The 24,309-nt window shown below is 41.3% G+C and overlaps 1 protein-coding gene across 1 annotated transcript in view; it reads right to left on the reverse strand.

Moving 5' to 3' along the window:
- Window positions 1-5,656: 5,656 nt before the first annotated feature.
- atp11b (ATPase phospholipid transporting 11B) overlaps window positions 5,657-24,309 on the reverse strand; it is a 168,099-nt gene continuing 149,446 nt past the window's right edge. Inside the window, exons 29-30 of the mRNA XM_068042349.1 lie at window positions 11,604-11,737; window positions 5,657-8,694 (exon numbers count right to left, since the gene is read on the reverse strand). Coding sequence (XP_067898450.1) covers window positions 8,601-8,694; window positions 11,604-11,737 — 228 coding nt within the window. The 3' untranslated portion in view covers window positions 5,657-8,600. The remainder of the gene's footprint in view (window positions 8,695-11,603; window positions 11,738-24,309) is intronic.

The following is a 24,309-nucleotide window of genomic DNA, read 5'->3' on the forward strand; positions in this document are numbered from 1 at the left end:
ATGCTGCCAGACCTGCTGAGTGGTTCCAGCATTTCTTGTGTTTATTTGAGGCAGGGGAAGTGCATTTTCAGCAAGCCAATGGTGTGTTCAGTGATGGCTCTGGTGGAGGTGTGAGCTTCATTGTATCACTCTTCTGCTGCACTCTGGGGATACCTCACTGGTGCTGTCAACCATGGCTGCAGGGAAAGCCCTCATCACTCAGTATCCAGCTGGGGCCTTAAAAAGCTCTGCGAGCTGGGAGATGTGCAAAATGTATGCATTGTGATAGCTCCCTGGAAAACGAGCACAGACCTGCATGATTCTTCGCTTATGGTCAAATCACAAATGCAGCTGGCTGGTCCCGGGATGCACTAATGGCCACGAGTGCAGTCGATGACCCCTTACACACTAGGAAAACGAGTGATGACCCTGAAGGCTGATGACCTTGCTGACATGACTGTAGAGGGCATTGATGGTCACCTTTATGCACCTGTGAGTGGCAGCCTATGATATTGCGTCACCTGTTGAGCCCTGAAAACCACTGCTGGCAAAATAAAAAGTGCTGCAGTCACCTCGAGGGCCACTGAAGGCATGGGGTTTCTACCAAATCCACATACCTCAGTGACCACTTCCAGCATATCCTCTGGTATTGCCTCTCCAACATCTGAAGATAGTTAGTCCTCATCCTCATCTACGATGCTTTCATTCTGAGCAGCCTCCCCCTCTGGTGCTGCCTGCTGGTGGCACTGTGGCCTCAACTGTTGAGCAGCAAGAGCCCTCCTTTGTCATATCCTCTCCTCACAAGGTTGTAAGAATATTGGGTGTATGAGACTCATGTTATTGCAGCACTATAACTGTTAAAAAGACAGTGATATGAGAACATGTTTATCTGTGATTTTCATCTACAGAACTAATGAGCAGTGAGTTTTTCACTCCTCCCATTGTCCACACCCACAACTTCACCCACCTAACACTGGCCGCCTCCCACCTCCATCTGCAATCCTGGCATCCATCCTCATGTGCGCTGGCAGCGACCTTGGACAAATGGTGCGTTTTAACCTCCGACCTGATCCTCTACCTTCCACTCGTCTCATCACCCTTGACCCATCCAACATAACCTTGCCCCCTTCCCTCGAATGCTTAAAACTCCCCTCGTCACAACTGAACTGGGCATGCCATCTCTACCCTCTATGCCTACACCAGTCTGTCGAAATGCCAATTCTGACCCTAAGCCCTCCCATCGTCAGCCTTACTGTTTTCATCCAAACCTGTGCCCTGTACTACGAGACCTTCGATTACCCAAACATAAATTGAGGCATTGAGCACAAAATCAGGGAAGTTATGCAGAACCTTTTATAAAGCTCTTGTTAGGCCCCAACTGGAGTATTGTGTCCATTTCTGGTCAAGAAGGTCCTTGAGAGATAGTGCAGAGGAGATTTACCAGAATGGTTCCAGGGATGGTGGATTTTAGTTACAAGGTTAGGTTGGAAAAGCTAGGATTGGTCTCTTTAGAGCAAAGGAGAGAGGGGAGATTTAATACAAGTGAACAAGATTATGACAGGCTTAGATAAGTTAGACAAGGACTAGGGGACACAGATTGAAAGTTTTGTGCAAAAGTTGCAGGGAGAATATGAGGAAGCGCTTTTCTATGCAGTGGGTGGTAATGACCTGGAACTCGCCGACCACAAGGGTGTTGGAAACAGAGACGATCAATGATTTCAAGACGAAGTTGGATGGCCACCTGAGAGAAATAGACTTGCAGGGCTATGGGGATCAAGCCGGGGAGTGGGAGTGGGACTGACTACATAGCTCTGTGGAGCACTGGCATAGACTTGAGGGGCTGAATGGCCTCCTTTTTTGCCGTAAATGACCATGACATGACACTGGACCTGCCCCCCTAACGAATCCCACTCCCCCCGTGACTGACTATTCCTACCGCCATCCAGTCCCAGGTTCAACCCACAGGACACACATGTGGACAGTAGTGACCTTGCCTTTAGAACCCTCATTCACCTCACCTTCACTGACTGCAACCCCACCACTACCACACCCAGGATGCTGGGCCCTTCCCTCCTTTGCACCTCCATGCATCCAAACCCAACCCTTTCATCCCTTGTATCTCTCCTCCACAGCTCCATTCGTCCAAACCCCAACCTTTCAACCCCCTTGCCAAGGCTGGAGCCAAACATCCATTCCATTGTTGCCCTTTCTTGTGCCGCAGAGATCAAAGAAAACTGCTGACCTCATATACAACTGCACAAAGACGACTGGTGCATGCCACCTTTAAATGAATGCGAACTGAGACCCACGAGATTCCTCTGTGCCGCGGACTAAATCTGGAAGGTAGAACTTAATTCAGTTTAATTACAAGATAATGAGTATTCATGGTATGCAGAAGTTGGAACCCGCCACAGGATGGGGTGAGGCCGGACCTGCCACAAACACATCACTGACTTAATCTCTAAATTTGAACCTGCCCTCAGGAAAGTGAAATTTCACCTCCTGCCTAATTAAGTCACCCCGCCCACCACGATTCCTGCTCTTGCAGGCCCCATAAAATTTCCCCTCTTATGTGCATCAGGGGCACACCACGACTGCTACAGCCGGCACCTACAATATGGACAATTTCATAGTAAATGAGTTATTTAAATCTGGATCTTACAATTGTTGTACATTAGAGTTACAAGCTGATGTAATTAATATTTTGCTGAAATTTTTCATCAAAATGTGAGTTGGAGTAAATGTTGCTGTGGACGATAAGTGGTTGTTCCTTGCACATTCAATCCACTTTCTAAAAGAATTTAGAAGCGGGATTATTCTGCAACCCAGTGGAAAACAAAGGCGTTTTACTGATCACCTTTTGAAACGACATCTGTTTGGATCTGTAGGTTGGTTGAAACCAGACAGACAGTCTCAGAAAACATTAGAGCTGAAATTCAAACACTGACTAATCCATTCAAAGAAAGGATCAGAAAAGTGGTAAAGGTCACAGTGATAGAACCTTTTAAAGTGGACTTTACTGTAATTCCTAATTAGTTCCATCAATTTTTAAAAATTAAATGATACAAAATATTTCTCTGGCAAAACTATAGGCTTGTATCAGAAAAAACAGCACTTCAATAACTTTTGATTTTCTTTTGTAAATGCCTTTGAGAAAAATCACCTTTTGAAGATAAGTAAACATTTATACATGAAATGTGGAAGTGAGATTTGGTGGTCTTAAAAAATTATAATGCAAACCCAGAAATGAGGAAGACTTGAACTGAATGGTATACTGGATTAGATATTCGCCATTCATCTCGAATTGGAGTCAGATCTGTCCCAGACTGATGGAATGAAAGGATCCTGGCAGCAGTACAAAGACAGACAATGAGAAGGGTTGGACAGTTGGCAGATAATTGGCAAAATCTGGAAGGTCTAATGAGAGAAATGGAAAACTATTGCACTGGTGCAGTACAGGATGCTCTTTCATAGAAGGGCTTCATTTTGCATCAAACTGTGCATATACTGAAATATACCTGACCAGAAGATGCTTAATCCCAATCCTGTAGCTAAAAAGATTGCATAACATTCCCCAAGACAGCCCTCACCACATTGAGCATAAAAAGTTGATTAACTTAAAAAAAGCTCAAGTATAAAGGAGAGCATAGGATGTTATTTTTCTTTTCATCCCACCAGCCTCCATATCCAAAGGATCATCCTCTGCCATTTTCGCCACCTCCAGCATGATGCCACTACCAGTCGCATCTTCCTCTCCCTTCCCCTGTCAGCATTCCGAAGGGATCGTTCCCTCCGCGACACCCTAGTCCACTCCTCCATTACCCCCACCACCTCGTCCCCGTCCCAGGGCACCTTCCCCTGCAATCGCAGGAGGTGTAATACCTGTCCATTTACCTCCTCTCTCCTCACTATCCCAGGCCCCAAACACTCCTTTCAAGTGAAGCAGCGATTTACTTGTACTTCTTTCAATGTAGTATACTGTATTCGCTGCTCACAGTGTGGTCTCCTCTACATTGGGGAGACCAAGCGCAGACTAGGTGACCGCTTTGCGGAACATCTCCGCTCAGTCCGCAAGCAGGACCCTGAGCTTCCGGTTGCTTGCCATTTCAACACTCCCCCCTGCTCACATCTCTGTCCTGGGATTGCTGCAGTGTTCCATTGAACATCAACGCAAGCTCGAGGAACAGCATCTCATCTACCGATTAGGTACACTTCAGCCTGCCGGACTGAACATTGAGTTCAATAATTTCAGAGCATGACAGCCCCCCATTTTACTTTCATTTTTTACAATCTTGTTTTTGCATTTATTTCATTTCATCTTAGTTTGTTCAGTTTGCTTACCCACTGTTTTTTTCAGGTTTGCACTTGCTGCTGTTCAATATTCAGTGTATTTACACCTAATCTGTACTAATGCTTTGTCTTTCAACACACCATTAACATATTGTTTGCCTTTGCTCTGTGACCTTTTGGTCAGCTATGTGGCCTGGTCCAATCTGCACCTTTTCCTTTGTTATCTCTTGCCCCACCCCCACCTCACTTGCTTATAATCTGTGACTTTTCTAATATTTGTCAGTTCCGATGAAGGGTCACTGACCCGAAACGTTAACTCTGCTTCTCTTTCCACAGATGCTGCCAGACCTGCTGAGTGATTCCAGCATTTCTTGTTTTTGTTTCAGATTTCCAGCATCTGCAGTATTTTGCTTTTATGTTATTTTTCTTCTTTAGTTCAACGTTCTTGGGTTAGTAATTCATGAGTTGTTGGCCCGAGTATCTTATGTAGTTTTGATGTGCTGGACAGTTAGAAAACGAAGTGAGAGGGATGGCTGACCATCTGATGAAGCATTGCCAGTGAGATAGCTTAGTGGACTTACAAGTGGAATGTTTCATGCCCATCAGTAGGATGAGTAATATTTCAACCACTAGATGGCAACAAATGGACCAGACATACTTTCCGTGATGATAGTGAGCCCATAAAAACTGAAGGGAAAGCTAGAAAAAAGTATTTATACAGAACGCAGTTAGAATACAATTTCTACCACAAAATTGAAGTAGACTCTCTAGATTCTTTTAAAACAGGTTACTTAATTGTTTCAAAAAGAGGGATATTAAACATTATTCACGTGGGATCTTGTCAGAGGCTTTTGAACATCTAAATAAACCACAGGAAATTCAATTATTATGTAATGTTCTCAAAAAGGCTGGCCAAGCATGATTTTCTCCTAAATTCATGTCAGTTCTTATATCTGCTCCTTATAATGGTGACCATGATTAATGTTAGGTCAATGGATGCATACTTGCCTGGTTGAACTTGTCCCCTATTATACATGTAGATTCTAGTTTTGCAGAACCTCACCAGTACTCAATGATTATTTTATGACCATGGCCATTGCCCGATGATATATTCCATCTGGCCCAGAGGATCTGTTGGTCTTCAGTCCTTTAATTAAGTTTATTCTCTACATTCAAGAAATTTAAAATGAACCTCTGTTACAATACTAGAAACATAATTCCTCTGTGTGCCCTTTAATTGTAACAAAAGGCTTGGTTAAATCACAAATATTTGGTCCAATTCACTAGAAGCTACAACATTGGGAAAGTTTTCTTAGCAGCCCTGAAGTTTTCCTTGTTCAATTACCTTTATTATAGTTAAGATTACATTAAAACAATGAAAAACACATTCTTATTTTAACTTCATTTTTTCCCTTGGTTTATTGGTAAATATGACCATAAATATTGTAGGAAAAGTTACACCAACATAGAGTGGCTTAGGAATGAGTAAATCAACAGAAGAACAATTTTAACAAAAACATAATGCAAACATACAAAACAATGAGAATCAGTGTATGAGGTCCAAGATTCTCAGTTTTTTATTGCTACGGATGTAAAACATACCAAACGCATCTGTGCCAGTACATCTTTCAGACTGAAGTATCACTGGAACAAACAAGGCTTTTGAGATTCTCTCAGCCTTCAGTATCTGCCTCATTATTTGCCAACATGACAGACGGTCATTTTCTTTCAGGTCACATTATACCGCTGCCATTTCCATCATAGAAAGAAGCTTTAAGAAACACCTTGAAACAGGGTAGGATCACATCACAAAAAAACTGGACCAGATCTACAGAGTTTTGCAAGCCTTGTAAAGGTTACATTTTAATAATGCAATTTTTTCCTTCTCATTAAACCCCATTTGCAAGGCACATTTCGTTCAGATTTAAATCTCAACTCACATTAAAAAGCATTTTGTAAACATTTCAAAATTTTGGAACACAATCATTGAATTCAATATTTAACTTTAACAGATATCCATGCAAAGCCAGCAACTGTTACAAATCTAACACCTTTAAAGTGGAATCTGCAGCTTTCCCTTTTCATGCATTGGGTAGGTGTCCATGATTTTGAACTGAACATATGAATAAATGAATTTATTGTACTATAAAAGATGTTTTCTGCCCAATGATAGAACTTTGGTCTTCCTAATTAGCTAGTTGATGGGAGTACAATTATCACCGGTTATTTTTTAAACGTCCAAATGTTACCTTAAATAGGAGTTTGACAGTGAGATTTCAATAATTTACTCACAAGCAGGATTGTCTATGCTGTATATTTAGCTGTGCGCCCTTGCAATCAAACACTGTAATCATTTGCTAAAATATAATGTCGTTGTCTTTTTCCTTCATACTTGCCTGACGTATTCACAGACAAATCTTCCCACTAAAATAGTGCCAGGTAGGACACAATATCCAAAGAATTTGACTGTATCTTGCACCCTTCTTACTGGGAAAACTTACTATGGAAGTATATACAGAAAGAAATCTCATTCATGTGGTTAATATCTGCAGCATCACAGATTGGCTAGTTCAAAAACAAGAAAAGGATTGTGCTGTGAGTAATCAATCAAAATTGTAATTTTTAATACTGTACTGACAATTGGGTAGGTAACAGTGCGTGTCTATTTTGGGAGAATATATTAAAATCCCACTGCTGTTTAATTACACTTCCACCAAATCATTTCATTAAAACTGATATAAAACGACAAATGCTAGAAATACAAAATGGGAAATTCAGGAATTTATGAATTTCCTATCTTCCACTGGAATAAACTTTGAATCTCTGCTGAGAAACTTTCAAATTAATAAAAGAAACTAAATCAAAAAGTAATCTCACTTTGATATTCATTAATCGCCTTCTTTGAAAAAGCATCCACATTGTAGCATTTTACTTCTCATCAATTACTGGTTAACTGCTGTTAATAAGTCAGTAATGGGAATGGTTTACATAATTCAGTTTAGTAACACTGAATATTCTCCAAAAATGTGGATATAGATTGGAAACATAAATGAACAGTGCAACTTGCAGTTTTTGAGATGCAATTGCAATTTGCCAACATTAACTTGTTGACAACATAGGCAATGTGATTTTTACATAGCAATCACAGAAACCAATCTGGTGTAAAGGTAGAACCAATTTTTATGGATGGCAAAAGTTTGTGGCGATTATCTAGATTACTAAATTTTTCTATACAAAAGTACAGGTACCAATGAATACTCCAGTATTATGTACAGCAATGGTTTTAACTTCCAAGATATACCCCATACCTCATCACCAATTTTAAGCAATTTTTTAAAAAAAACCTGTATCTAGTCTTGGGGTTCTGATAAGCACCTCAGTCTTTTGGTGTTTCCAAGTCTGCTGCAATAAGTAGTTGGCAAGTGCTGGAAGCTAAGGCAAACGGCAGAAATATTAGACACTGTTTGCCATTTCTGGATTCACCAGTCTGTGATTTTCCATCCATCCATTTTAATTGCCAGAACATTTCAGGCTAGTGAACTCAAACTGGAAGACCCCACCCATCACTTTTAGTGGCCAGTTTTGGAAACACCACAAAACCAGTTTTTGATCAAGACAGACCCTGTGCACCAAATTTATGAAGTTGATTTTTTAACATTTTACAAAAAAGTATTCTAAGATCTTAACTTGGCATACTCATTTACTGCAATTGTTGCACTAGCTCATAATCCAGTTCCAGCATTAACTGCAGACTGCTTCCACCCACATGTTCACTGTATTAGTCATCCAACAAAATACAGCAGGAGCAATTAGAATGGTAAGGACGCTACCAGTTTTTTGAGGTTGACAAGAATGAGTCACATGCCAGAAATTCTGCTTCCATAAAGTCACTTTTGAATGAACAGCTACTTTAAGTGCCAAAAAAAATTGATTGAGCAATAGTGCAGGTCTAGCACTAAAAAAAAAGGGGATGTACCAAAGGGAAGTTTCCAATATCCCACTCCCTAACCTCCCCCCTCCAAGAGCAAAAAAATAGAAAAATATAGCTCCAGAAATAGGACATCTTGTAAAAAGAGGAAATTGTGGTAAGTTACAACTATTTACAAATAAATTACAATCTTAACTGTCATTTTCTGCCCTGCTTTTTATACAATGCATTACCATCTTTGGGCTGTGATTGGATATATATGCAAAATTAAGACAGATGGCCAAGGATAGACCTTTACAAATATTTCCATCTTCCCCCATGACTCAGAATTAAATAGGGAATTGAGAGAACAAAACCCAACAGAAAATAACGACACAGCACCCACTATGTCTTCACTCAACTGTTAAACCCTTGAAGAATGTGAGGGACCATCCATTGATGAGAGAGTTAAGATGCTTCGGTCATTCGTGTAGCAGGAATCCAGATCATTCCAAGATCTAAAGAAAAAAAATATGCTTTGACAACCTGATACGTAGAATACGTTGCAATGTGGAAATTATGCAGATTTAAACTTGGTCGAAGAGCTTAACTGGTCAACACATTTAAAAAAAACTATCCTTAAGTTCTACGCCAAAGTCTCTAATACACCAAGAGTATTTAAATTAGTCAAAGTATATACAAATTCAACAATTTTAGCATTAACTTGTTTTATTAAAGACACATTGCACGGTTGTTAAAACTTGTAACAAAAATTCCTATTAGCTATTAACATTATAATGTGCTGTTCAAAATCATTTAATCTATGATGTCGCTAACTGGTAGGCTAACTTGTTCAAAAATCTTTGAAAAGAAAAATATTTTATTTTACAAAAGAAGAAATGATTACAAACCACCACTCTGGACTAAAATACATGATCACAGTCGACAGGCTGAAACTGCCTCAAAAGCTTTTCAATTCCTGCATGAACATTTTCAAACTTTAAAGTGATATTCCAGAACTTAAATTTAACCGCACAACTCTATTTGCTATTTAGGTTTTTTAAATTGATAAATTAATTGAATTTATCACATAGGCTAACCTTTTTTAAAATGGAGAAAGCTCAACGAAGGCTCATAGGTCAGGAAACCATCAAGGTTGAAAAGAGGAAAGGAAAGAAGATGAGATAAATCAAGTTAGGTGATGCCAAAGTTGGGACTTAAAATCTGCAGATGTCAGGGAAAACCAAAATAAAGGTAGGCCTTCCAAAGTTGAGGTGCAGAGAAAGAATGAATTACATTATAGGATGAGTCTTGATTTCAATACAGCAAGGAAGTATATAGAACGCTTGGGAAGAATAAGAGAAGTTCGGAGAAACCTACCATACTTACTATAAGAAATATTAACAAAGCATGGAATGAGAAAAGATTATCTGGTCAAACAAGCCCACATATCCCGAAGAGCACATACACTCTATCCTACCCCAACTGCTACCTGACCATTTCAACCTTCAGGAGTAACATTCTGCATAAAAATTCCAATCCTCAAAATGAAAACTCCATAATACTTATCCTCTGCCCTATTCAAAACCCAGCCTGAAGCACTCCATTATCCATCATAACTCAGGGGTGAAAATGTCATATGGAATTTTGGCTCAGTGGTAGCACTCTTATTTCAGTAAGGTTACGGATGCAAGCTCCACATCAGTGACTTGAGCCCATAATCTAGGTTGACACATCAGTGCAGTATTGAAGGACTGCTGCATTGTCTGAAATGCCTGCTTTTAGATGGGGTGTTAAACCGAGGGACCTGCCTACCATCTTAGATGGGTGAAAAAAAATCCCTTGACACTTTTGAAAAGGAGCAGGGGAATTTACCTCTCAACCATCTCATTACTATTTGTGCGACTTTGCTGAATGCAAATTGGTTGCCACATTTCCAAAACTGCTTCATTGGCTTGAAATGCTTCAGCACGTCTTGAGGATTTAAAAAGGTTGTATAAAAACAGAAGCCAGTTGCTTCTTTATTTAATCAATTCTATCTGTATCTACCCCAATACTCCTAATCCCAAAATTGGCTATGAAAGTTCATTTAGATTGATAAAAATTAAAAACAACTTACAATGTTTGTTTAAAGAATGCGGAATATTTACTGGTCCCCACATTGACATGTAACCAAAATATTGTCATAAAATAAAAAAAAAATGCTGTGTATTTTCAGTCTCCAAACATTCTAATGGGACAAACCACAGCTAATTTACAAAATAGAAAATGGATACCAGAAAAATTTAAATTTTTAACTACTTGACTGCTTTAAAAAGTAAATTCCTGTCAAAAATCTGGTGTTTTTACACCTGTAAATTTACTTTAAGGACACAATCTGCTTATTTTCAAAAACCATGCACATAGTAGAATGATTATTTTAGAAGAACAGTAAAGAAAACTATAAAAGTTTAGACATGCACGTGGATGAGAATTTGAACAGAATGAGTGAATGTTGAATTAATCATTAACAGACTTGATTCTTAATTGCTGTGATAATGAAAATGGCAATTTCAGTACCAGCAGACACTTCACGGCCTTTAGCCTGGTGTTAACCAGTAGGAACATCTGTTGAAAACTTGATGAAGCATAATGTGATTTTTTAAATTGAAGGACAGGGCAAATAAATTTATTTTAAATGTAGATTTAGCCCAGTAACTTGTTTGCCCTGAAATTTTTCCCCTCCAAAAGTTCAGTGTCAGTCATTTTAGAAAAGGAAAACATGGTACTTAGATTGTGAACTGCCATCTTATCGTTTGGTTGGGTAACCATACGCATAGTAGTTGAGGAGCCTTTCAAAAGAGTTTGGATGATTTGTAACCAGCAACTCAGGAAAAGTGAAAGAGTGAACAAATGCACAGACACCACAGATAAATTCTTAGCAGAAATTTACCACACTAAGATAGAGCTTGCGAATGCTTTAAAAATTAGGGGAGATGCGGTGGAGCAATACCCACAAAGTTATTAGTTGGTAATAACTATTCATTAGAAGAAAGCAAGCTCAACATAAACCTGAAGGCCCACAACACTACAAAGAACACACAGTTTGAAAAGTTCCCAAATCGACAGAAAGATACAACTTCTAATCATTTAGATAAAGTAAATGACAGGAAATTCTCACTTACACCCAACACAAAAAACAGACAATACAAAGTAACAAAAAAATCAATTTTCTTTACCTTACTGCTGGGATCAACCTCCCCCTCCCAAATTCCAATGCTAACTTACTGCTTGCCCAACACTTTTAACTCTTTTAGAAACAGGAGCAGTTTTTAGTTTTGTGGAGACACACCTACAGCTGTTCTATACATCAACAGCAGCAGGTTCCTCATGCTCCAGTTTGTAAGAAATATGCTTGCAGCACAGACTATTTAGAGAAATTCCACACCTGCTGACTTGCAAGGGGTTGCATCTTCCCATTATTTGATCTAGTATTCTTTTAAGAGGTGAACATGCTGTTTCTCCGCTTGAGCAACAGCAAATCGATTCCATACAGGTGATGCCAGAATTGGCCTCCATGAGCTGCAGGGGAAAATAAGCAAAAAAAATTATTTGCAAGGAATATGTGCAATAACATACAATACGATCCATTATTGACAAATATACTGAAAAATTGAAGGTATCGCCATTTTACTATGTATATTTGTAAATTATTATTTTGAATCAGTATTGAAATTTAACTTAACAAAATGGACAGATAGCTGGGACCTTTCAAGAACTGGACTCAAAATCTCAGCTTGATCATTTAGGCAAACCTTCTGGTTCTGAGCTGGGCTGTGTGATAAGACATGTTATCTTGATGGTTGGGGGTGGAAGAGCTAAAGATGAGGAAACAACAACAGGATGATGCATCTCACTCTACAAATGGGTACTTCATATGGAAACTCACTAACAAAGTGCTTTGCCCAGCGTGGGCCATTCTTCTGGGTTAAGGACAGTATAGTGAAGGATGGTGAAAGCTGATAACATTGGAATAAAACCATTTGGATAAAAATCAAGAACCTTTTATGAAACCTGTGCTCCCTACAATATTTACAAATGCACAGCTTTCATTACATGAATTGCAATGTATTATTATGCACAAAGACACATTGTACAGCGAGCTCGCCACTGGTATCAGACCCACCGGCTGTCCATGTCTCCGCTTTAGAGACGTCTGCAAGTGCGACATGAAGGCCTGTGACATTGATCACAAGTCGTGGGAGTCAGTTGCCAGCGTTCGCCAGAGCTGGCGGGCAGCCATAAAGGCGGGGCTAAAGTGTGGCGAGTCGAAGAGACTTAGCAGTTGGCAGGAAAAAAGACAAGAGGCGCAAGGGGAGAGCCAATTGTGTAACCGCCCCGACAACCAATTTTTCTGCAGCACCTGTGGAAGAGCCTGTCACTCTAGAATTGGCCTTCATAGCCACTCCAGGCGCTGCTCCACACACCACTGACCACCTCCAGGCGTTTACCCATTGTCTCTCGAGATAAGGAGGCCAAAGATTATGCACAAGTCAAAAATGCAACAAAATTTGTGGTACTATTAATTAGAAATATTAGCCAGCATGCAAGTAACTCTCAATCATCAGATGCTATGATTGGTATCTTGCCAAATCTGATAACTGGTATGTGTTTAATTCAAATCAGCTTGCGTTCTTTACCAAGAAGCCCTATTGTAGCTGTTACTTGGGGAGAAGAAAGGAAATGAACGGAAAGTCCATGGATGGTATTACATGCAAGGAAGCAGAGGCATGTGCAATGGAAATAATCTCAGAAGGAATTTAATACCAGTTATAACACAAACCTATATTCTATAGTGCATCAGATACAATAATATACAAAAATGAAACCACCACAGGTATAGTCTTCCTCACACTTCACACAAGCCATTTTTATCCTTTACAGGAAATAACTGAGAACACTGTTCCATTAAGAAATTGAGCTCCACACAGTCCAAGTGATCTTCTCCAACACTGCTGTATTTGGGATCTCATCCTAGATTGTACCCACAGTACTAAGATTAGAGAAAGCAGCATTGGGAGCCTAAGTAACACAAGAATACTGAAACCAATAAGAGTAGAGCCAGAAAAACAGGAATGAAGGAAAGATTGGGAGGGTAATCTATCTGTAGCCAATTAGCTTGTTTCAAATAGTGAATACTGCAAGTACAATAAGTAATCGAATGTACTTTCTCATTTATTCAACTTCATATAGAACACCAAATACATACAGGAACAATTGCTAGTCTCTGAGGGTGGCTTGGAGCACAAGAACACCAAAAAAATGTAATGCTGAACAGCAGAATAATTTTTTTTTAAAAAAAAGGTGACGAGCAAGCAACAGCCTGACGTTAGGTCATACTTACAGAATCATAACTAAACAATGATGTCCCAGACACCATCACCATCCCTGGGTATGTCCTATCCCACTGGCAGGACAGACCCACCAGAAGTGGCAGCACAGTGGTATACAGTCAGGAGGGAGGTGCTCTGGGAATCCTCAACATTGACTCCATACCCCATGAAGTCTCAGGTCAAACATGGGCAAGGAAACCTCCTGATTACCACCTACTTCACCCCCACCCCCCTTGGCTGATGAATCAGTGCTTCTCCATGTTGAATACCAATTGGAAGAAGATCTGAGGGTTGCAAAGGCACAGAATGTACTCTGGGTGAGGGACTTCAATGCCCATCACCAAGAGTGGCTCGGCAGCACCACCATTGACTGAGCTGGCCGAGTCCTAAAGGACATAGCTGCTAGATTGGGCCTGCGGCTGGTGGTGAGGGAACCAACAAGAAAGAAAAACATACTTGACCTCTTCCTCACTAAGCTACCTGTTGTAGATGCATCTGTCCATGACAGTATTGGTAGGAATGACCACTACACAGTCTTTGTGGAGACAAAGTCACATTGAGGATACCCACCATTATGTTGTGTGGCACTACTACTGTGCTAAATGGGATAGATTTCGAACAGATATAGCAACGCAAAACTAGGCATCCATGAGACAATGTGGGCTATCAGCAGCAGGCTTGTATGCAACCACAATCTATAACCTTATGGTCTGGCATATCCCCCAGTCTAGCATTACCAACAAGCAGGGGGACCAACCAGGATCAGCACCAGGCATACCTAAAAATGAGGTGTCAGCCTGGTGAAGCTACAGTATAGGACTACTCGCATGCCAAACAGCAGAAGCAGCATGCGATAGATCCCACAACCAACGGATCAGATCTAAGCTTTGTAGTCTCGCCACATCCAGTCGTAAATGGCGGTGGACAATTAAACAACTGACAGGAAGAGGAAGCTCCACAAATATCTCCAACCTCAACGATGGGGAAGCCCAGCGCATTCATGCGAAAGACAAGGGAAGCATTTGCATCCATCTTCAGCCAGAAGCGCCGAGTGCAGGATCCACCTCGGCCTCCTCCCGAGTTCCCCAGCATCACAGGTGCCAGTCTTCTGGATATTCCAATTCACTCCGCGAATTATCAAGAAAAGGCTAACGGCACTGGATTCTGCAAAGGCTATGGTCCCTGACAACATCCCAACAGAAGATGCTTGGGCCTGAAGACTTGTGCTCCAGAACTAGCCACGCCCCTAGCCAAGCTGTTCCAGTACAGCTACAACACTGGCATCTACCCAGCAATGTGGAAAATTGCCCAGGTATGTCCTGTCCACAAAAATCAGGACAAACCCAACCCGGCCAATTACCCTATCAAGCAGCACTTGCTCACTGATGCTCAGTTTGGGTTCCACCAGGGCCACTCAACTCCTGACCTCATTACAGTCTTGGTCTAAACATGGACAAAATAGCTGAACTCCATAGGTGAAGTGACAGTGACTGCCCTCAGTGACATCAAGACAACATTTGACCGAGTATGGCATTAAGGAGCCCTAGCAAAACTGGAGTCAATGGGAATCAGGGGGAAAAAACACAGCTGGTTGGAGTCATACCTAACACAAAGGAAGATGGTTGAAGTTGTTGGAGGTCAATCATCTCAGTCCCAGGACATCACTGCAAGAGTTCCTCATGGTAGTGTCCTAGGCCCAAGCATCTTCAGCTGCTTCATCAATGACCTTCCCTCCAACATAAGGTCAGAAGTGGGGCTGTCCGCTGATGATTGCGCAATGTTCAGCACCATTCGTGACTCCTCAGATACTGAAGCAGTCCTGGACATTATCCAGGCTTGGGCTGATATATAGCAAGTAATATTTGCACCACACAAGTGCCAGGCAATGACCATCTCAAACAAAAGAGAATCCAATAATCTCCCCTCGATGTTCAATGGCATTACCATTGCTGAATTCCCCACTATCTACAACCTGGTTGTTACCTTTGACCAGAAACTGAACTGGACCAGCCACTTAAATACTGTGGCTACAAGAGCAGGTCGGAGGCTGGGTATTCTGCAGTGAGTAACTCACCTCCCGACTCCCCACTTGCCTGGATGGGTGCAACTCCAACAACACTCAAGAAGCTCAACACCACCGAGGACAAAGCAGCCTGCTTGATTAGTGCCCCATCCACCACCTTCAACATTCACTCCTTCTACCACCGATGCACAGTGGCAGCAGCGTGTACCATCTATAAGATGCACTGCAGCAAATCACCAAGGCTCCTTCGACAGCACCTTCCAAACCCGCGACCTCGACCACCTAGAAGAACAAGGGCAGCAGATGCATGGGGACATCACCACCTGCAAGTTACCCTCCTAGCCACACACCATGCTGATTTGGAACTATATAGTCGTTTCTTCAGTTGCTGGGTCAAAATCCTGGAACTCCCTTCCTACCAGCACTGATGGTGTACCAGCATCCCAAGGACCGCAGCAGTTCAAAAAGGTGGCTCACCACTACCCGCTCAAGGGCAATTAGGGATGGGCAATAAATGCTGACCTAGCTGGTGACGCCCACATCCCACGAACAAATTTTAAAAAGTGCTGTTATTCAGAGGAATTTGGGTGTCCTAGTATATGGGATCGGTTAGCTCAGTTGGCTAGATGGCTAGAGTGTGATGCTGTAAGATGCCAACAGCACGGGTTCAATCCCCATACTGGCTGTGGCAGTTCATGGAGGCCCACTTCCTCGCCTTGCCCTACGTTTGCAGAGTGGTGTCCTATCAAGCTATACATTACCAACTGTCTCCAATGGAGAGAGATGCCTATGGCCCTTTGGGACTACAGCTTGAACAACAGTACGTGAATCACAGCAAGTTAACCTGCAGGTACAGCAAGCAATTAGGAAAACAAATGGTATGTTAGCCTTTATTGGAAGGTGGTCACAGCTTAAGAGAAAGGAAGTCTTGCTCCAATTACATTGGAACTTGAGACCTCATCTGGATTACTGCGTTTTGGTTTCCTTACCCAAGGAAAATATACTTGCCTGAGAGGGGTGCAATGACGGTTCAACAGATTGATTCCTGGTGAGGGGGCTGTTTTAAGAGGGAAGATTGAATAGAATGGGTCTATATTCTCTGGAGTTGAGAAAAATGAGAGGTGATCTCATTGAAATGTGTAAAATTCTTACAGGGCTTGACAGGATTGATACTGAGAGGGTGTTTCCTCTGGCTGTAGAGTCTGGAACTAGGGGTCATTTAGAACTGAGATGAGGAGAAATTTATTCACTCAGAGGTTGTGAATCTTTGGAATTCACCTCTAGAGAGGTGTGGATGCTCAGTTAATGAGTATATTCAAGACCAAGATTGACAGATTTCTGGCCAACAAGGGAATTAAGGCATATGAGGATAGGGCAAGAAAATGGAGTTGATATAGAAGTTTAGTCATGATCTTACTGAATGTCGGAGCAAGCTCAATGGGTCATATGGCCTACTCCTGCTTCTATTACTTATGCTATGCAAGTTGGGCCATGACTGGCCACGGCCCAGGAAAATGAGCTCCAACTTTACTTGATGACCCCAGACCTGGCAGGAAAATAAAAAGAAATCCACTCCACTATAGTATTTTATAATCTCCATTTAGTAATGATTTCCTCAAGATCCTTCTCCCAAAGAAAAAAAAACTGCTTACCTTCATGAAACTATTTCATTCTTTGTATACAAATAACTAAATCCCCGCTCATATCAACTAACAATATTTAATTTCAAAAGAAAAATATAACTGATGAATATAATGTTAATTTCCTGAGACAGCTGGAACAATTCTTTGGACAAAAGAGGTGTGGTGTGAAGCCTGCCCTACCTCTGCACCAAATGAAACAACATTTGGCCAACCATCTGTGATTTCAATTATGAAGGAAAATAAAGTTATTGAAATAATACTCTCCCTTCCTTTTTGAAAGCACTCTGTGTAGTTTAGCTCCACTAGTGCTAGTTCCCATTTGGATTCTTATCCAAGTGGCCGTCATTTATTTTGGGCCTTGAGGGTGAATGTTAACAGGTGTTTTGAACATCAGATCTGTGTTCAGTTTTGTCTTGCCCATCATCAACTTTCATGAGGGGGTCACTGGATATGGAGTTTTACTGACGGTGCTTCATTATGTGCTCCAGGTTAAAGATGGAAAAATCAAAGCACTCATTCTGAATTGAAAAATTAAGTTCACACAAAAAAGATTCAACAGGTTAACATTTTCAAATTCTACAGAGACAAAGCTGAGGAATAAAAGATCTCATTTTGCTACAAGCTTTCAAATCAAGATCTATAGAGCTATTTCAATCATCCCCATCAGAGACAGGTACTGGATAGAAATAGCAGCAATCTGGACTGTCAGTGAATTCAAATATGGCTCCTAGTCTGGATAGAATTTACAGATGTGACTTTAGATAGGACTTTTTCAGTGTTCACCACCTTTGATGCCCTCCTTTCAAGGTACTTTCTTGACCTATTGGGCAAACTCCCAATATCTCCTCCTTTGGCTCTGTCAATTTTTTGCTATATCTCTGAACTGCTTGGAAAAGACAACACTACAAATAAAAAAATTTAATTTGGATATTTGGATTCATTCAGGTAATGTCGATTTACTTAAAAATTTTATAACAAAAAACACATCTACTGCTCTTGCTGAGATGTGCCAATTCAGTGATGGGGAAACAATTTGGTCATCAGGGCTCGATATTGCTGGCCCTGGATTTTTATACTGGGTATACCCGGTCATGACAGTCAGTGAAAAATCACAATCTCAGTTCAGATCGTGTGATCATAGAAGTGTCTTTGCCTTTAAGGCTTGCAAAGGATCAGTATTGCTTTAAGAACCAGCAAGCCTCAGGAGTTATAGGAAGGTACGTTTCGTTGCCTTAGAAACAGCCATTTGGAGACTGCGATTCAAAGGGTGCATTCTCGTTACCATAGATACAGCCATGGGAGTGAGTATTAAGCGATACATTTGTTACAATTCAATTTTGAACTGGCTTTTTAGTTGAAGACAGTTTGTTCTAACAGAACACAGACACAGAGGACATGGACACAGACAGCTGTGGTGTACAGCACACCTGAAAAAGAGCTCTCAACCGAAGCTTAAACTGAATCTGTTTAGCTTAAACTAATCTGTTTAATTATCCCTCAAAATTCTAAAAAAGTCAAGCCAAAACAGAGATTTTTGGTGATTTAAACCAAAGGAAGGGAAGTTAGACTGTGACAATCATTTATCCCTCAAAAACTCTAAAGTCAGATTGATTCTATTGAAAGTGTCTGCAAGTCGTTAATTGTTGAAATTTGCTGGAGAAGGAAAGCATCACCTGGAGTTAGACTACGGATTGTTCTACTGTGGAAAAACCTTTTATCCGCATCAAACGACTTCAAGCAACATTCTGTGAGGACTTCAAGCAACATTGGACTGTAAATTTGCAAGGACTTTCATTTTTTTCTATTTTAAATGTTGTTTATATCTTCATAGTGTTTAAGAATTTAGTTCTTCTAATTAGTTAATTTGTTGGTTTAAAGACACCTGGTTTGGTTAGCCTCATTCAGGGGTTAATAGATGGAACAATTTGGCTGGGTCTTTCTTTAGTTTAGTTTTAGAGATACAGCACTGAAACAGGCCCTTCGGCCCACCGAGTCTGTGCCGACCACCAACCACCAATTTATACTAATCCTACACTAATTCCATATTCCTACCACATCCCCACCGGTCCCTATATTTCCCTACCACCTACCTATACTAGGGGCAATTGCTAATGGCCAATTTACCTATCAACCTGCAAGTCTTTGGCATGTGGGAGGAAACCGGAGCACCCAGAGGAAACCCACGCAGACACGGAGAACTTGCAAACTCCACACAGGCAGTACCCAGAATTGAACCCGGGTCGCTGGAGCTGTGAGGCTGCGGTGCTAACCACTGCGCCGCCCTATTTGGAAAGTTTTAAATGATATGTTAGGCGATCTGTGGAGCGACGGGATTGAATTAACATTGCGCTTCTCCCACCACAATCAGAATCATATATTTTGATTGGGGGCTTTGACTGGAGCGGTCAGTCATAACAGAAGCCTTCTGTTTGCCACAGCATGACCCATCAGGAATTTAAAAGTATTAACTTCAAACGTGCTCGGACCTGAAACTCCAAATAAAACCACTTATGACAGTGTCCCAATTCCTTAATATGTTACTGTCTTTTAATGCAACTTATGAATTACCCTATATGTGATTATGTCTTGGACAACCAACATCACCAAAAAACAGATGATCTGGTCTTGCATTCAGATACCATCCGTGTATAAACTGGCTTTCACACTTGCCTGCATTATGACAACTACACTTCAAAAGTATTCCATTGAATGAAGAACACTTTAGGATGTTCTGAGGGCATACTAATGTGCTATATAATTGTAAATTCTTTCTTGCTACATCATACATGCAAGACCACAGACAAAACCCTGCATATTAGAAATCAGGGCCTTTATATAGATCAAACTTGTCACCCATATTCAAAGGGTGACAGACTACTACAGAGCCAATTGTTCAACTTCAATCACAATTAAAAAAATCATGGAATCAATCAGATATAAACTTGAAGACTATCTGTATAACAGTAATATCATTAACAGCAGTCAACAAGAATTCAAAGGGAATATCCTGCTTGATCAACCTCCTTGACCTTTCCGAAGTGGACTGTTGTAAACCTGCAGACTTCAGGATGCATCTGACAAGGTTCCTCAAGAAAGATTATTAAGCTCTAAGCTGTAGGGGTTCAGAGTAAATCTTGGTCATGGGAAAGAAATTGGCTCAGGTGTTTTAAAAAAGGGTACTTGTTAGAGGAGTTACTTTGGGGTGAGCGTTGGGTGAAACTGCACCAGGGATCAGTGTTCAACTACCAATGTTTCTTATTTACATTAGTGACTTGGACAGAAACCCAATGCAAATTGGTCAAATTTGCAGAATATGCCAAATGAGTAGGATCAGTGGAATGAAGGCAACTTAGAAATTATAGAATGAGTTGGTCAAACTATGTAATAGAGCAAAACAATGGCAGATAAATTACAATCATAAAATAATAGAAAGTTTACAGCATAGAAAGAGGCCACTTGGCCCATCGTGTCTGCGCCGGCTGAAAAATCAGCCCAGCCTAATCCCACCTCCCAGCTTTTGGTCCATAGCCTTGCAGGTGATGGCACTTGAGGTGCATATCCAGACACTTTTTAAATGAGTTGAGGGTTTCTGCCTTTACTACCCTTTCAGGCAATGAGTTCCAGATCTCCACCATCCTCTGGGTGAAGAAACTTTTACCTCATCTCCCCTCTAATCTTTTTACCAATCACTTTAAATATATGTCCCCTAGTCACTGATCTCTCTCTGCGAAGGTAAATAGGCCCTTCGCATACACACTATCCAGGCCCCTCACAATTTTGTACATTTCAATCAAATCTCCCCTCAGCCTCCTCTGTTCCAAGGACAACCCCAGCTTATCCAATCTTTCCCCAAAGCTGCATTTTTCCAGTCCTGGCAACATCCCCGTAAATCTCTCCTCTACCCTCTCTAGCGCAATTACAGCCTTTCTGTAATGAAGTGACCAGAATTGGACACAGTACTCAAGCTGTGGCCTAACTAATGATTCATACAGTTCCAGCATAACCTCCCTGCTCTTATATTCTATACCTCGGCTAATAAAGGAAAGGATTCCATATATCTTCTTAACCACCTTATCAACCTGTCCTACTACCTTCATGGATCTGTGGACATTCATTCCAAGGCCCTTCACTTCCTCTACACCTCTTATTATTCTCGCATTGTGTATTCCTTTGCCTTGTTGGACCTCTCCAAATGCATAAAATTCAATTAGCAATAAAGTACTATTCGCAGGAAGGAAATTTGGCAACACATACTTAAGGAATGGTGAATTTGTAAGAATGACATTAAAAAAGATTTGAAAGTCTGAGTTGACTTGATGCTGAAAATATCCAATCACTGCAAAGCAGCAGTCAAGAAAACTAAAAGTTTAATTCTACAGCATTTACATAGCACCTATCAAACCCTCAGGACATCCCAAAGCACTTTACAGCCAATGAAGTATTTGAGAAGTGTAGTCACTATTGTAATGTATCAAGCAAGGCAGCCAATTTGCACAAGTAAGCTTCCACAATCAGCAATAGGACAATGCCTAGATAATCTGTTTTTGAAATGTTGGCCGAGGGATATATACTGGCCAGGATACAGGGAGAACTGCCCTGCTCCTTTCAAAATAGTGCCATAGGATCTTTAACAGCCACCTGAGGGGGCAGACTGGGCCTCGCTTTAAAACCTCATCTAAAAGACGACACCTCCAACAGTGCAGCAGTCCCTCAGTACGGCACTGGAGTGTCAGCCTGGATTTTGTGCTCAAGACTCTGGAGTGGGACTTGAACTCTCAAACTTCTAATGCAGGTGAGTGCTACCAGTGAGCCACAGCTGAACCCAAGTCAGGGAGAGTAATGATCCCTATACAGCTATCTGATCAGACCACACCTTCAGTACTGTTTGAAATTCTGATGTGATACAAGGGAGACACTCAAGTACTAGCAGTACAAAGGATCGCCACAAGGATGGTCCCAGTTCGTAGTTATGAGGAAGCACTGGAGAAACTTGGGCTCTTCAAATTTGAAAAGACGCTTTAGAGGAGGTATACAGGTTGTAAACACTATGCAACCAGGCAGAGAGTATCATGGATAGCACGTACAGAGAGGTGGTCACACCACAGGCTCAGACTCCACAGGAAGGAAGGGAATGGGTGGCCACCAGGCAGAGCAAGAGGACTAGGCAGGCAGTTCAGGAATCTCCTGTGGCTATTCCCCTGCAAAACAGATATACTGCTTTGGATACTATTGGGGGGAATGGCCTCTCAGGGAAAAGCAGCAACAGCCCATTTGTTGCACCACGGTTGGCTCTGCTGCACAGGGGAGGTGTAAGAAAAGTGTGGGAATGCAATAGTTATAGGGGATTCAATTGTAAGGGGAATAGATAGGCGTTTCTGTGGCCACAAAAGAGACTCCAGGATGGTATGTTGCCTCCCTGGTGCTAGGGTCAAGGATGTCTCAGCGTGACTACAGGACATTCTGAAGGGGGAGGGTGAACAGCCAGTGGCCGTGGTACACATTGGTACAAACGACATAGGTAAAAAAAAAGGATGCGGTCCTAAAAGCAAAATATAGGGAGCTAGGAAGTAAGTTGAAAAGTAGGACCTCAAAAGGTAGTGATCTCAGGATTACTACCAGTGTCATGTGCTAGTCAGAGTAGAAATAGCAGGATATATCGGATGAATATGTAGCTGAAGAAATGGTGCGAGGGAGAGGGTTTTAGATTCCTGGGACATTGGGACCGGTTCTGGGTGAGGTGGGACCAGTACAAACTGGATGGGTTACACCTGGGCAGGAGTGGGACTGATGGCCAAGGGGGAGTATTTGCTAGAGTGGTTGGGGAGGGTTTAAACTAAAATGGCAGGTGGATGGGAACCTTTGCAAGGAGTCATAAGAGGAGGGGGGATCAAAGACAAGAACGAAAAACAGTAAGGGGAATAAGTGATAGGCAGAGAAATCAAAGGCCAGAATCAAACAGGACCACAGTGAAAAAATAGAGGGAAGGGGACAAGTAATGTTAAAAAGACAATCCTTAAGGCTATGTGCCTACAGCGTGGAGCATTCGCAATAAAGTGGATGAATTAATCGTGCAATTAGATGTAAATGGGTATGATATAGTAGGGATTACGGAGACATGGCTACAAAGTGACCAGGGATGGGAAATGAACATCCAGGGGTATTCAGTATTTAGGAAGGACAGCCAAAAAGGAAAAGGTGGTGCAGTTGCATTACTGGTTAAAGAGGAAATTAATGCAATAGTGAGGAAAGGTATTAGCTCTGACGATGTGGAATCTGTATGGGTAGAGCTGAGAAACACTAAGAGGCAAAAAACGTTAGTGGGGGTTGTATATAGACCCCCAAACTGTAGTGGTGATGTTGGGAATGGCATTAAACAGGAAATTAGAGATGCAGGCGATAAAGGAATATCTGCAATTATGGGTGACCTTAATCTGCACATAGATTGGGCAAATCAAATTAGTCACAATACCGTAGAGGAACCAACTAGAGAACAGGCCATCCTAGACTGGGTATTGTGTAATGAGAGGGGAATTATTGACAATCTGGTGGTGCGAGACCCCTTGGGGATGAGCGACCATAATATGATAGAATTCTTCATCAAGTTGGAGAGTGATGTAGTTGATTCTGAGACTAGGGTCCTGAATCTTAGTAAAGGAAATTACGAAGGTATGAGGTGAGAGTTGGCTATGACGGATTGGGAAATGTTACTTAAAGGGATGACAGTGGATAGGCAATGGCAAACATTTAAAGAGCGCATGGATGAACTGCAACAATTGTTTATCCCTATCTGGAGCAAAAGTAAAACGGGAAAGGTAGCCAAACCATGGCTTACAAGGGAAATTAGAGAGATAACATTAGATCCAAGGTAGAACTCCCAGGTAGAGTAGTGGGGGTGAAATCCCTATAATCATGAGAAAAAATTGGATGCTGCTATTGGGGACTCTCAAATCAATCTGCATGGGTGCCCTAACAGATTGAAAGATCCTCCTCATCCCTTATTATCTTCTGGTATGCAAAGAACACCTAAATTTCTACTGAAAATGTATTTGCTGTCTTCCATTTGTCATATTTCACAAAGTGTTTTGAACCACTTAA

Source organism: Heterodontus francisci, chromosome 11 (assembly GCF_036365525.1).
Source record: "Heterodontus francisci isolate sHetFra1 chromosome 11, sHetFra1.hap1, whole genome shotgun sequence".
NCBI classification, from domain to species: Eukaryota; Metazoa; Chordata; class Chondrichthyes; order Heterodontiformes; family Heterodontidae; genus Heterodontus; species Heterodontus francisci.